The following is a 15,486-nucleotide window of genomic DNA, read 5'->3' as shown; positions in this document are numbered from 1 at the left end:
TGTGTCACGCGCAGGCGGAGAAGGCGCGCAGGCGCACTTGCTGCGTAAGGCCCCGGAAGTGGTGGAGCCAACGGCCCGACACACCCGTGGCCGTTCTAGCGCCCGCGGTGTTCTCTGGATCTGACATTTATCCATAAAGCACCAGTTACTTGGCGTCAGGGTTCTCGCGGAGTAGATAAAGTTGAAGTAGGTGAGCGAGTCTTTCGATCGTGCCCGTAAGTAAGATGGCGAGAAGGGCAGGAACAAGTTGAGGCGTGCGGATCGATAGCGCAGAGCTCAGCGCGACGCCCTTTGCGCGTGCGCAGTGAACGTGCGCACGGAGCGATTGATCTTGCAGGATTCGCGCCTCCATTTTTCTAGGAGAGAGCGGGAGACGGAGAGAGCGGGACCAGCGGGTATGGGGAGCCAGGGTTGCGTGGAGAGTGTTGGTGCGGTCGGCTGGGACCCTTGGGGGACCATCGGGAGGACCAGGGCGGGGCGGGAAGGGTCATTAGTGGCGTGCGCCCTGAGTTGCTGGGCTCGGCCTGCACTGTCCCTTCTTTTCCTTAATGGACTTGCTCACTCTCCCTTCCATCTTTCGTTGGCCTCTAGGTCGGGGTCATAGCGGAGCGTTCGGTGAGGGGGCGTCTGTGTTCTCGCCCTGGTCCTTCTTCCAGCTCCAGGTACAAGTTGTCCTGCACTGGGCTCTTCTGCCCTCGGGCTGTAGCCCCTTCATCTGCCAATTTGGGGATGGTAATTACCTGCTTACTAGCCCAGCGAGTGAACGTTCTATGGGAGTTAAGCGGGGTTCGTCCTCTCTTATTTAAGCTCTTGGTACGCCGGTTGATGGGCCTAACATAAGTGAAGAGACAGGATGACAAAGCCACATCCTTGCAGTGTTCACTGATTTCTTTGAGAGGCTTCATCATCTCTGTTGTGTCCTAGTGTTTACACAAGCATGGATTTACATGTCTGGAAAATCCCATGGACCGAGGACCCTGTTGGGCTGCAATCCATTGGGTCGCTAAGAGTCGGACACGACTGAGCGACTTCACTTTCACTTTTCACTTTCATGCATTGGAGAAGGAAATGGCAACCCACTCCAGTGTTCTTGCCTGGAGAATCCCAGGGATGGGGGAGTCTGGTGGGCTGCCGTCTGTGGGGTCGCACAGAGTTGGACACGACTGAAGTGACTTAGCAGCAGCAGCAGCAGCTCAACCCCCATCAGAACAGCACAGTAAGAGCACAGGCTCTGGGTTAGGATCCAGGCTCCGCCGTTTACAACCTCCTGAATCCTGGGTGAGTTAACCTTTCTGGGCCTCCAGTTGCCCAGCTCTAAAATGAGATTAAATGAGGGTTGAATGAGGTATGCATATTTGTTGTTTACACACAAATATGTGTATTACGTACTATGGCTTGGTGGGCATGCTCAGTCACGTCGGACTCTTGTGATCCCATGGACTGTAGCCTGCCAGGCTCCTCTGTCAATGGGATTTCCCAGGCAAGAATACTGGAGTGGGTTGTCATTTCCTCCTGTAGGGGAATCTTCCCGACTCCAGGATCCAACCTGGCAGGTGGATTCCTTACCTCTGTGCCACCTCGTTATATGCTGTACTGAATGTCTAATGGATTTTCGGTTCAGTTCAGTCGCTCAGTCGTGTCCAACTCTTTGCGACCCCATGAATCGCAGCACGCCAGGCCTCCCTGTCCATCACCAACTCCCGGAGTTCACTCAGACTCACGTCCATCGAATCAGTGATGCCATCCAGCCATCTCATCCTTTCTCGTCCCCTTCTCCTCCTGCCCCCAATCCCTCCCAGCATCAGAGTCTTTTCCAATGAGTCAACTCTTCGAATGAGGTGGCCAAAGTACTGGAGTTTCAGCTTTAGCATCATTCCTTCCAAAGAAATCCCAGGGCTGATCTCCTTCAGAATGGACTGGTTGGATCTCCTTGCAGTCCAAGGGACTCTCAAGAGTCTTCTCCAACACCACAGTTCAAAAGCATCAATTCTTCGGCCCTCAGCCTTCTTCACAGTCCAACTTTCACATCCATACATGATCACTGGAAAAACCATAGCCTTGACTAGATGGACCTTTGTTGGCAAAGTAATGTCTCTGCTTTTCAATATGCTATCTAGGTTGGTCATAACTTTTCTTCCAAAGAGTAAGCGTCGTTTAATTTCATGGCTGCAGTCACCATCTGCAGTGATTTTGGAGCCCCAGAAAATAAAGTCTGACACTGTTTCCACTGTTTCCCCATCTATTTGTCATGAAGTGATGGGACCAGATGCCATGATCTTCATTTTCTGAATGTTGAGTTTTAAGCCAACTTCTTCACTCTCCTCTTTCACCTTCATCAGGAGGCTTTTTAGTTCCTCTTCACTTTCTGCCAGAAGGGTGGTGTCATCTGCATATCTGAGGTTATTGATATTTCTCCCCGCAATCTTGATTCCAGCTTGTGCTTCTTCCAGCCCAGTGTTTCTCATGATGTACTCTGCATATAAGTTAAATAAACAGGGTGACAATATACAGCCTTGACGTACTCCTTTTCCTATTTGGAACCAGTCTGTTGTTTCATGTCCAGTTCTAACTGTTGCTTCCTGACCTGCATACAGATTGCTCAAGAGGCAGGTCAGGTGGTCTGGTATTCCCATCTCCTTCAGAATTTTCCACAGTTTATTGTGATCCACATAGTCAAAGGCTTTGGCATAGTCAATAAAGCAGAAATAGATGTTTTTCTGGAACTCTCTTGCTTTTTCCATGATCCAGCGGATGTTGGCAATTTGATCTCTGGTTCCTCTGCCTTTTCTAAAACCAGCTTGAACATCTGGAAGTTCACGGTTCACATATTGCCGAAGCCTGGCTTGGAGAATTTTGATCATTACTCTACTAGCGTGTGAGATGAGTGCAATTGTGCGGTAGTTTGAACATTCTTTGGCATTGCCTTTCTTTCAGATTAGAATGAAAACTGACCTTTTCTAGTCCTGTGGCTACTGCTGAGTTTTCCAAATTTGTTGGCATATTGAGTGCAGCACTTTCACAGCATCATCTTTCAGGATTTAGAATAGCTCAACTGGAATTCCATCACCTCCAGTAGCTTTTTCATAGTGATGCTTTCTAAGGCCCACTTGACTTCACATTCCAGGATGTCTGGCTCTAGGTCAGTGATCACACCATCATGATTATCTGGGTTGTGAAGATCTTTTTTGTACAGTTCTTCTGTGTATTCTTGCCACCTCTTCTTAATATCTTCTGCTTCTGTTAGGTCCATAGCATTTCTGTCCTTTATCGAGCCCATCTTTGCATGAAATGTTCCTTTGGTATCTCTGATTTTCTTGAAGAGATCTCTAGTCTTTCCCAATCTGTTGTTTTCCTCTATTTCTTTGCATTGATCGCTGAAGAAGGCTTTCTTATCTCTTCTTGCTATTCTTTGGAACTCTGCATTCAAAGGGGTACATCTTTCCTTTTCTCCTTTGCTTTTTGCTTCTCTTCTTTTCACAGCTATTTGTAAGGCCTCCCCAGACAGCCATTTTGCTTTTTTGCATTTCTTTTCCATGGGGATGGTCTTGATCCCTATTTCCTGTACAGTGTCACGAACCTCATTCCATAGTTCATCAGGCACTCTATCAGATCTAGCCCCTTAAATTTATTTCTCACTTCCAGTGTATAATCATAAGGGGTTTGATTTAGGTCATACTTGAATGGTCTAGTGGTTTTCCCTACTTTCTTCAATTTAAGTCTGAATTTGGCAATAAGGAGTTCATGGTCTGAGCCACAGTCAGCTCCCGGTCTTGTTTTTGCTGACTGTATAGAGCTTCTCCATCTTTGGCTGCAAAGAATATAATTAATCTGATTTCAGTGTTGACCATCTGGTGATCTCCATGTATAGAGTCTTCTCTTGTGTTGTTGGAAGAGGGTGTTTGCTATGACCAGTGCATTTTCTTGGCAAAACTCTATTAGTCTTTGCCCTGCTTCATTCTGTACTCCAAGGCCAAATTTGTCTGTTACTCCAGGTGTTTCTTGACTTCCTACTTTTGCATTCCAGTCCCCTACAATGAAAAGGACATCTTTTTTGGGTGTTAGTTCTAAAAGGTCTTGCAGGTCTTCATAGAACCATTCAACTTCAGCTTCTTCAGTGTTACTGGTTGGGGCATAGACTTGGATTACTGTGATATTGAATGGTTTGCCTTAGAAACGAACAGAGATCATTTGTCATTTTTGAGATTGCATCCAAGATTGCATTTTGGACTCTGTTGTTGACCATGATGGCCACTCCATTTCTTCTGAGGGATTCCTGCCCACAGTAGTAGATATAATGGTCATCTGAGTTAAATTCACCCATTCCAGTCCATTTCAGTTCACTGATTCCTAGAATGTCGACATTCACTCTTGCCATCTGTTGTTTGACCACTTCCAATTTGCCTTGATTCATGGACCTGACATTCCAGGTTCCTATGCAGTATTGCTTTTTACAGCATCGGACCTTGCTTCTATCACCAGTCACATCCACAGCTGGGTATTCTTTTTGCTTTGGGTCCATCCCTTCATTCTTTCTGGAGTTATTTCTCCTCTGATCTCCAGTAGCATATTGGGCACCTACTGACCTGGGGAGTTTCTCTTTCAGTATCCTATCATTTTGCCTTTTCATACTGTTCATGGGGTCAGTACCCAGTAAATGTTAACTGTTCTTATGATCAGTAGCCTCAGTAATTCTGCAGGGGGCATTGTGTAGTTAAAGACATTATCCCCACCCTTTTACTACAATCTCCCACTTTCAGAATTAGTAGTGCAGCAGTACCAGGAAGTACTGGTGTTAATAGGCTGTTGACCACCCTTCTTGTATTCTCTCTCCTGTGGTCTGTCTTTTAGTTTTCTTCTCTGCCACAGCCACTTGTCTGCCAGTGACTTATACTTTATTGTTGTTTCCCATCTCTGGTGTCTGTACAGACCTACACATATGTACAGAGGTTGATATTTGTAATCAGATTATCTAATCATGTTCACCAGTTGGAGTTCTTTTTTTTCCCCCATAAACTCAAAAACTAACAATTATTTACAATTTTCTCTTTTGCTTTCTGAGACTGAGAACTTGTAAATCAAAGTGCACAGTCCTTCCAATTTTTCCATTTTTTTAAGTAGTTGTTTCCGCCATATCCTGTTCACAAATATTTTATTAAGCAGTGCTTTCCAAAGCGTTCAACTTGACTTAGTTTTCATTACATGATAGCTTTTTTGCCCTGATGTTTTGATTTACTGTGTAATTAAATTATGTAACATAACAAGCTCCATTGTCTTAAAAGGTGTTTTAAGAATAACCATAACTGACCTTAGTAAATGTAACAGCTTAGGCTGGTGGAAACAGTAATGTCTGGGCATCTACAATAGCAGCTCTCTTACCTATTACAACATTACCAGTGTTTTATTAGCAGAACAAATGGAAGATTCTGGGGATTGCAGTGAAAAATTAAAGTCGCAGGTGGCTAATTTGGCAAAGAAACAACGATGAAGAGAGGTCTAGCTGTAGATGTTGGCTGACATATTTTGAGCTGTCTGTGTGCCAGTGTGCACAAAAGAATCTATATACACTATCATGTTTAACCTTGACTGACTTTTGAGAGCTGAGGGCCCTGATCTCAGAGAAACATAGTTGCCAACCAAAGAGAATGCTGGTAGAGCTGGGATTTAAACCCTGGGAAGTCTGACCAGATTCCTGTGTTGCTTCTGTGGTTTACTCCTGCCTTTGCCCTTTATTATCACCTGTTTTCTTTTCTTACAGCTGGCAGAAAAATTATCTTCCTCTTCTCCAAGATGTACAGAACCAAAGTGGGCTTGAAGGACCGCCAGCAGCTGTACAAGCTGATCATTAGCCAGCTGCTCTATGATGGCTATATCAGCATTGCCAATGGCCTCATCAATGAGATCAAGCCGCAATCTGTGTGTGCACCCTCGGAGCAGCTCCTGCATCTCATCAAACTTGGTAACTTGTGAATGCAAGTTCTTCATTGAGCCCATGACAGTTTCAGATGTTTTTCAGGATGATTGCCCTTTCGTTTCAGTGCTAGTATGTATCAAGTACAGTGCTAGATACTGGAGGAGTAAACAAAGTCCAGATTGTGAAGGTTTTGAGCTGATTCTGTCTAGCCTCTGGATCTTTATATGAATTATCTGGTGCTTTCTGCTGTTCTGTTTATTATTGCTTCAAATCTCAACTCAAATGTCATCTCAGAGTCTTCCTCATCTCTTCTAAAATAACTTGAACATCTTCCCCATATTTCCCCATTTGCTCTGAAACAACAGTCCTATTTCCTTCATTATAGAATCACTGTCTGAAATTTTCTTTATTGTTTAGAGTTGTCATTTCCCTCACAATCCTTACCACCCACTGGAAGACTGAAAGTTTAATGAAAACCTTGAACCTTGTCTTGTTCAACAGTGTATCCTGGTGCTTGCCTGTGTCATAGGAAGCAATAAGAATTACCATACATGTGTGTACCCTTTGACTTGGCAATGTAAATTGTGAGATTAGCCTGGGGAAATAGAATGATTTCCACTGAAATGCCCAGCAATATGGAATTGGTTATAAAGGTTCTCGTATCCATAAAATTGGGTCCAATGGTGTGATGTGGATGAACATTTATTAAACTGACCAGGTGTTTATTCTGTATGGTTAAATGACCAAGTAAGTTCCACCATGTTATATGGTGTGGTTTTATTTTTAAGAAATGAAACAACTGTGTGCATGGAGAAAGGCTCAGAAGAATTCATATCACCACGTTAGCAGTAATTATCTCTGGGTGATATATATCATACAAGATTATGTTTATTTTTTTGTTCATCTGCATTTCTGATTTTTTCTATACTAATCAACATTGTTTGTACAATGTCAAGTTATTTTTCAATTCAAAATGAATATTCTTGATTGACTTTATTCACAGCTTAACACTTTTTCAAAGGTGTTTCACTAGTGCTACTACTAACACTATGTCTGACTTAATGAGCTCCAAAGCTGCTAATGACAGATCTCGACATGCAAAATATTAAAATTCAGCACGGGAAAAAGTGAGCGATTTAACTACAGAAGTGCTTTTTTTCAGCTTGTATAGTTGTGGTTAAAGTAGAACATTTCGGAGACAAGTATCTGGGGAGAGGACTTCACCTAGTGGAGCCTAAGCTCCCACAACCCACATTGCCTTACAGTCTCGTCACTGTGTGCCCCCAGCTCAACATACGTGATTCTGTACAGTAGTAGTGTCATGTGGCTCCAAGAACTAATGCATTGACATTGGCAAACAGCATTCCCAGTTTGGATCAAGAACTTTGCCTTGTCCTTTTAAAATACTGTTTTTCCACACCTTTCATTTTTACTGCTTTCAGGAATGGAAAATGACGACAGTGCAGTTCAGTACGCAATTGGTCGGTCAGACACAGTTGCCCCTGGCACAGGAATTGACCTGGAGTTTGATGCAGATGTCCAGACCATGTCCCCAGAAGCATCAGAGTACGAAACCTGCTACGTCACATCCCACAAAGGACCCTGTCGCGTAGCTACCTATAGTAGAGATGGGCAGCTAATAGCTACTGGATCTGCTGACGCGTCCATAAAAATCCTAGACACAGAAAGAATGCTGGCCAAAAGTGCCATGCCGATCGAGGTGAAGATCCCAGTCACATCTTACCGTTTATCTTCTGTTGTCCCTTCTTGGAAGAATGAGAGTGAGTACACTTAGAGTTTCTCTTCTGTCCTTGTTGGCCTAGGTCATGATGAATGAGACCGCACAGCAGAACATGGAAAACCACCCAGTGATTCGAACTCTTTACGACCACGTGGATGAAGTCACGTGTCTCGCCTTCCACCCAACAGAACAGATCCTCGCCTCTGGTTCAAGGGATTATACTCTTAAATTATTTGATTATTCCAAACCGTCTGCAAAAAGAGCCTTCAAATACATTCAGGTGAGGAACGTTTGGAAAGGAGCTTCTTTTTTTTTTTTTCTTAAATACAGTGAGCTGATGTGTGACTCTTCTCTTTCTAAAAGTTGTCTCAGTGGTCATCCTATAAACAACAAGGAGGATGCATTGCCTGCCACAGATGGCACGGTTCTCGGGCTGTCAGGCACCAACTTCCTCTGGCCACTCAGGACAGCTGGTGGTCAGAGAGATGGTTCAGAATTCACATCACTCTTTAAAGGTTGCAGATTCTTGCTTAAAGACAAAATATAACCAACTTCTCCACAGTGTAACTTATGAGAATTACAAAATTATTTAGTTGAGACACTCAGGTATTTGCCGAAAAAGCAACATTTAGTTGCCTTATTCTGAATACGCAGTTCAGACATTCTGGTGTTTTTGTAGTGGCTTCCACCTCAGTATTTGGAGCCCTGGGACAAAGAAGCTATTCTTCTTGGGGGCGGATCTTAGTTCCCTGACAAGTGATCAAATCTGTGCCCCCTGCAGTGGAAGCACAGAATCTTAACCACTGGACTGCTAGGGAAGTCCTAAGGAGCTATTCTTAAAGTACAGTTGTTTATCTTTATTGACTAATTGTATATGAAGGTATCGTGTGTGTGTGTTAGTCTCTCGGTCATGTCCATTTCTTTGCAACCCCATGGATTGTAAATATAACCCGTCAGGGTCCTCTGTCCATGGAATTCTCTAGGCAAGAGTGCTGGAGTAGGTTGCCATTCCCTTCTTTGGGAGATCTTCCCGACCCAGGGATTGAACATGGGTCTCCCGCATCGCAGGCAGATTCTTTACGGTCTGAGTCACCAGGGAAGCCCCACAAATGTATCATAGAATGATAATCCATTCTGAGTTCACCCATTGTTTATTTGAAAATAATGAAGCTCACTTCTATGTTCTTTGGAATAATCTTACAAGTAAATAGTTTTGGAAATCTTTGTTTAAATGATTCTCTCATTAAGTTCTTGTTCTTCTCGTGCCTGTGTAATATCTGGTCATTGTTTTATGGATTCTCTGCATTGGCCAGATATTCTGTGCATTTCGTCTAGGTTTAATAGTGGTTTCTCCCCCCAACCCGTTCCTCACCCCCTCTCCTGACAGGAGGCTGAAATGTTGCGCTCCATCTCCTTTCATCCTTCGGGAGACTTTATACTTGTGGGGACTCAGCATCCAACACTTCGACTTTATGACATCAACACATTTCAGTGCTTTGTCTCTTGCAACCCTCAAGATCAGCACACTGATGCCATATGTTCAGTGAATTACAATCCTAGTGCCAACATGTACGTGACTGGTAGCAAGGATGGCTGCATCAAATTATGGGATGGCGTCTCAAATCGATGCATCACAACATTCGAGAAAGCACATGATGGCGCAGAAGTTTGTTCTGCCATCTTTTCAAAAAATTCTAAATATATTCTGTCAAGTGGAAAAGACTCTGTAGCTAAACTTTGGGAAATATCAACAGGACGAACACTGGTCAGATACACAGGTATGTAAGAGGTTGATATCAATTCACGTTTCTGAGATGTTTTAGTTTCCAGACCTCCCGAAACAGATCCACACAATAAATCCATGTGAGTCAAACAAGAGGCAGAGCTGGAAGTAGAAGCCACAGTTTCTTAACTTGGCTCATCTCAGTATGTTAACAGCTAAAATTAGATCTGATTCCACGCAAGTAACACTTGAGAGTTTGGAGGTTCATTTGTTTACCCACGGCCTGCCTGTTGCCCACAAAACATGGACGTAGTGCAGAGAAAGCCCTCAGTGAGTGAGAGGGAAGGTCTTGGCGTGTGCCTGAAGAGAGGAAGCCCCCAGAAGAGACCCCAAGTGTTCTGGACCTATATAAATACGCGATGATGTTAGTCTGATTGTCTGATTAATTCACATTGGTCTCTGGTTGTAACAGTTGTCCCAGAGCTCTTTTTACGAGATCCATTTAAATGGATCCTAACCCTAGCAGTCAGTGTTCAGATTTAACTATTTGATAGTAAGTGTTAAAATATTGTGTTTCATCCTTTTGATCCTCGTAGCAGCAAAGGCTGTTTGGTAGAAAACCAGCTGGTTTCCTCTGTTGTGAGCTGTTTGTGTCACACACTGAAATTACTGTGACCAGAACTTAAAACTCAAAAGAAAACAACACTATTGTAAGGGCTCTCCTGGGGTGCTAGTAAGTGAAGATTGGAGAGTTAGTGACCTGGGAACCGCTAGGGTGCAGCATAACCTACCTTAGGATTATCTCGTGGTGACCAGCGTCAGCTTCCTTCTCGGCTTCCTCTGTAGCTGGTGCAGCACAGAGGAGTCATTTTTGTTTTAGGAATGTTTGGAACATTTTTGTAGTTATATGTGGTTGATTGGTTGGTTTTGCTGGAGAATTTGGATTTGGTTTTTAAATGAGATAATACTGAATTAATATGCAAATTCCCTTTTTTCCTAATTCACAGTTTAAGACCCCTTCATGTCAGCACTTTTGGATCTGTTTTTCCAGTTTTAATGTTTAGTTAGAATTCAAAGGGCTCTTGAAATAATAAAAGAGAAGGGAAAACTATCAAGTAAATATTAGACATTTTGATATTAGAAGTTAACTTAAAACACTGTAAACAAAATTAAAATGCTGGACTTCGGAGGAAACATCCATAGCATACATAATAAACATGTCAGATATTGGTCAATGAACCCAAGAAAAGATGGCCAACTTCACCAAAAAACCTAAGAAACAAAAATGGAAGTATCCTTTTCTTGTTCATCAGATTTTAGGAATTTAAAAGATTGGTATTGTCTAGTATCAATAAACATTTTGGGAAATCACGTATTGTTCGGAATATCGATTGGTAAAATATTTCTGAAGGGCAGCTTGGTGTCATAGATCAAAATTTTAAATATACATATATTTTTGACCTGCTGTACCCACTGTTAGAAATTTAAGAAGAGTCTTGGGAAGCATGCACACACACTCAGTAATGTTTGTTGAACACTGAGCCTGCCAAGTGGACTGGACATCATACCTCCTTTTAATCCCCACAGCATCCTGAGGACAGGTGCTCTGATTATCCCCACAGAACAGATGAGGCCTGGGGAATGTTAAGTCATTTTTTGCAGGGTCATGTCCAGAATAAGTACTGAGTCCAGATCCAATACCACAGCGTGTATTTTTACCCATTGAGCTATATTCCCCTCTTTGTAGGTCACCACATGTAGTAGGCTCTGACTTATATAAATTAGAAATGAGTATACAGTGCACAGAGATATTTGGAAAAGTTGCTTATCAAAATGTTAACCCTGGGTATAAGGTTATCAGACAGATTTTTTTTTTGGTAATAGTTTATGTAATACTTTAAACATAAAATACAGTTTTTTATTCATGGTCATTATAAAGCATTAAACTTCCTTCTGGAGAGTGGCTGCTCATACATCCCAGTGCTTCTAGTGCTGGGAATTTAATCCCAAAGAAATAATGTATTCTCCACCAAGGATGTTTATCTCAGTATCGCTATTGGATACAAAGTGAATGTGTGGCAAGAAAAGGATCGTTAAGTAATGGTGCTTCCAAACAGTGGGCTACTTTGCAGCTAGGAAAAAAGCATGGAGAAGTGTACCCAACGTGAAGTTAGATAATGTGGCACCACTTGTATATTCTTTTCCTTTTTAAGGTGTTTTTAAGAGTTTCCAAAATTGAACAATAAATGTATTACTTCAACAATTAATACTGTGTTTATATCAGTACAGCTAATAACAAAAGTAGAACTGGTGTCTAAGTCTGGTGTCTAAGTCAAAAGTAGAACTGGTGTCTAAGTTCTAGATGTGAACTTGGAAAGCTGGCCCTGGCACCCAGGCCCCTAACCTCTCGGTCTCTGCTCAGGCGCTGGCTTGAGCGGGCGGCAGGTGCACCGGACGCAGGCTGTCTTCAACCACACAGAGGACTACGTGCTGCTGCCCGACGAGAGGACCATCAGCCTGTGCTGCTGGGACTCGCGCACGGCCGAGCGCCGGAACCTGCTCTCCCTGGGCCACAACAACATCGTGCGCTGCATTGTGCACTCGCCCACCAACCCCGGCTTCATGACCTGCAGCGATGACTTCCGGGCACGATTTTGGTACCGGAGGTCAACCACAGACTAGAGCTGCCTGTGCTCAACAGGGTTCTTTTCTCAAGGACTCTGCCCTCTTCTCCACCAACCCCCTCCCTGTCTGTCACCAGCCTCAGTAGTAAGTCATCGCTCCGTCTCCGGCGGTTGTGCTGCCACCTCTACATCCTTCCGGGATTTGTATGAAAGAATCTTTTTTTACCTTGATGGAGAATCATGGTGGAAAAAGTTGGAAACACAGATCTGTGCGGTGTTGTTCTGCGCTCACTGATTATTACAGTGTGATTTTCATCAGTTTTGTAAATACAGGACTGGCTATTTCTCTAGACTCTTGATCACTTGAAGGATAGGGTATTAAAGTGCTTTCTGGATCCCACGTGGATCTGTCATGAGGAATGTGCATCCGGATATTTTTGTCAGCTTCTGTGCCTGTTCTGCATCCTCCTTGTATATTTCCAAAATACATTTTGGCAGATATATAGGCATACAGCTCTGAGAATCAAGGGTTTTATGCCATATAAAGTTCATTTTAGAAAATCTATCAATTCTATCCTAAAATGCCGTCATTCTGATAATAAAGCTCAGACCTGCAACTTTACTGTCAACACACGTTTCACTTCAGTGAAATGAGCGGCCAGCTTTTTTCTGAAGATTCGTAGGAGGTGTGTGTCCCAGCACACTTCCCTCATAGTCCTTGCACAACCTAAAACGCTTATCTTCAGTAAGATAACCTTGTTACTCTTTGATGGGAAACATGGACAGTATAGTCGATCTAATCAAAATTAGGTGAACCGCCTCCTGCTGTCAGGTGTTGCGCATCGTCAGGAATGATCTCTATCAACTGACTTTCTCCTCACGTGATTTCAAATCTTAGCTTTCAGTTCCCTGCAGCATGTACCATGACTACTCATCTTGGATGCGCCCAGCAGCGGTGTTCTCAGAAGTTTTTTCCTTTTTTTTTTTTATTCAATTAACCAAATAATACAGGTTTTCTTATTCTTAGAATTTTTTATATAGCAACAGTACTTCTCTGGATTCAATTCTAGCCTCATCAGAGAGCGCTGAGCTCCTCTTACCAGATAGATGTTCTGGTTTATCCTTATCCCCCAATACAGATACCTCATGATCTGAGTAGGAGTACCTAGAAATACAATCCGGGATCATTTGATAAAGATACTAAATAGACTAATTGTTTTATGTTATAGAAATTAATTTATAGTCTTCTGAAGTTTACTGTTTAAAACTTCTGCTTTAGACGTTATCCTTAAGGATCATTTTAACTCTTTGATCTATAAAACTATTTTCATGTTAAGTCACAGGTTATAGTTTAGGTTTCCAAAGAGCTATATTTTTGGGTCCATAGTGAGTTTAAATTTATTTTGTTTCTTGATTCTCCAATATTTGAGCTTGGCCATCTGTGGGTGCCGTTTTTATAAGACTGAAAGAAGCCTGCTGAGCAGAATAAAGGATAACCAGTTCTACCCAAGAAATTACCAACCAAAACTACCCACATTTTGCGACTTTGAGCCTTCGAAACGGTGAAGTCGAGGTCTAAGTTTTCTGCTGCTCTCTGGGAGGCACTAGGATGGGCACACTACACTCTTGATGCTGGTTCCATTGGACCTTTGTAACTGCTCACGAAATGATAATGCCCACTTTTTTTCAGCTTTTGGAATGGTCTCAGCAGTGTGTCTGTAGTTTCAGGACTTCTGTTTACAAGATCAAGATGCTTCCACGTGTGTTTCCAAAATAACTTCTTTTTAAAATTTTTCTTCTTTTAAAACTCACATTCATGTTTCGAACTAGTGTAAAGGGACTTGGTTTCCTCACATCCTTAATTATACCACAGAACACCTTGACATGCAGAGGGTGAGTAACATTCAGTCAAGATCAGAACTTAAAACTTCAATGTTATTTTTTTTAAAGATATGTGATTTCTAAAATAAACTTTTTATATATAATGATCATTTAAAGCTAGTTTGTTTTTTGGGGGGAGTTCTCTTGCATGTTTCTGTGTTACAACATAAGGTCTTCAACAGCCATTGTGAGTTTGGATTGATACCTCTCTCGGTTTCTCTAGTGTTTTGTTCTGGAAACCAGACTTAATCACCTGTAGATGTGTATCTTTGCTCTTTTATGAATTTAAAATTTTGAGTATAATCTATTCCTTTGATCATTCAGAGGAATCTACCTTTTGTCTTAAGTTTTGGTTTCCCTTGCATGCATGCCTACATTCTCAGTTGCTCAGTCATGCCCAACTCTTTGGGACCCCATGGACTGTAGCCCGCCAGGCTCCTCTGTCCATGGGATTTTCCAGGCAAGAATATTGGAGTGGGTTGCCATTTCCTTCTCCAGGGGATCTTCCCAACCCAGGGATCAAACTCAAGTCTCCTACATTAGCAGGCAGATTCCTTATCACTGAACCACCCCAAAGAAGAGATTGTTGGGGGGAATCCCAATCTCAGCTCGCTTAAGGAAAATCATTTCCCTTCCAGGCAACAGTTTCCTTTTCTGTGATTGAAGAGCTTATCAAAGTCATCCCCAACATGCACTTCCATCAGTGAAGCTCCTTTTCTAAAAACACATCATGATATAAACAGAATTGGGGGAGGGGGAAGACACTGATTTCTGAGGGGAAACCTGCTTTTGAAAGAAACAGCGGGTCAGGATCCTCTGAGAACCCGTTTCACTACAAACCTGAACAGATTTCATTTTTAATCACTAAGTAGATAGGTGAGCTAGCAAGAGAGCATGGGAGTTCCTGAGGCAGACCCCACCACACAGCCCACATCCAGAGCACTGATAGTGACAGCTGCTGGTAATACCATGGACATTGAGAGTCCCTTGTAGCCTAGACTCCTTGTGCTCTTGAGTCTTCACAAGGTAGGAACTTTGATCAAGACCCAGAAAGAAAACCCAGAACCCAAAAGGTGCTTCCCCCCACAGCTAAAAGGTGATGTTGACAAAATTCCCACCTCAGAAAGAGGAATCCCACCTACAGCACTGGCTCAGGTTTGTGGAAGAGGGTCTGTGGTGTACCAACACAGGAGAAGGCTGTTGAGAATCCCCTGTCCACAAGCTGTTGGCTCCTTGAGCAAGGCTAGAACAAGTCATACCGCTTAGTGGTTTAGAAAAACCTCTGTGTGGTTTCAAGCTGAGAATTTAAAACAGCTCCAGCTGGTAGTGGAGTGTCAGGCTTGCACCTCTGTACAGCTGGGGTCCCCAAACTCCAGGATCTAATGCCTGATCTGAGGTGGAGCTGATGTAATAATAATAAAGTGTACAATAAATGTAATGCACTTGAATCATCCTGAAACCACCCCCCCCACCCCCACCCCAGTTCACAGAAAAATTGTCTTCCATGAAACCCATCCCTGATGCCAAAAAGGTTGGGGACTACTGCTCTAAAGAAGAGCACATCTCAGCCCCAGGCCTCAATAACTTCTCCCAGAGAAACTGTAAG

At 42.9% G+C, this 15,486-nt stretch overlaps 1 protein-coding gene across 4 annotated transcripts; it reads left to right on the top strand.

The window, feature by feature from the left end:
• Positions 1-59: 59 nt before the first annotated feature.
• On the top strand, positions 60-13,990 carry CSTF1 (cleavage stimulation factor subunit 1). 4 transcript variants are annotated; one of them, XM_061437120.1, is made up of 7 exons: positions 322-395; positions 592-662; positions 5,756-5,956; positions 7,354-7,631; positions 7,735-7,932; positions 9,040-9,430; positions 11,798-13,990. In XM_061437120.1, exons 3-7 carry the CDS (start codon positions 5,788-5,790, stop codon positions 12,055-12,057), a joined length of 1,296 nt encoding a protein of 431 aa, XP_061293104.1. In that variant the 5' UTR covers positions 322-395; positions 592-662; positions 5,756-5,787; the 3' UTR covers positions 12,058-13,990. The 4 variants fall into 4 exon arrangements, with proteins under 4 accessions (XP_061293103.1, XP_061293102.1, XP_061293104.1 ...); XM_061437119.1 differs by lacking the exons at positions 322-395; positions 592-662 and adding an exon at positions 60-190; XM_061437118.1 differs by lacking the exon at positions 592-662 and having other exon boundaries at positions 302-395.
• The last annotated feature ends 1,496 nt before the right edge of the window (positions 13,991-15,486 follow it).

The sequence above is a fragment of the Bos javanicus genome, chromosome 13, assembly GCF_032452875.1.
Source record: "Bos javanicus breed banteng chromosome 13, ARS-OSU_banteng_1.0, whole genome shotgun sequence".
Classification (NCBI taxonomy): Eukaryota; Metazoa; Chordata; class Mammalia; order Artiodactyla; family Bovidae; genus Bos; species Bos javanicus.
Note: the sequence above shows the minus strand (reverse complement) of the source record. Positions and strands in the feature narration are given on the sequence as shown.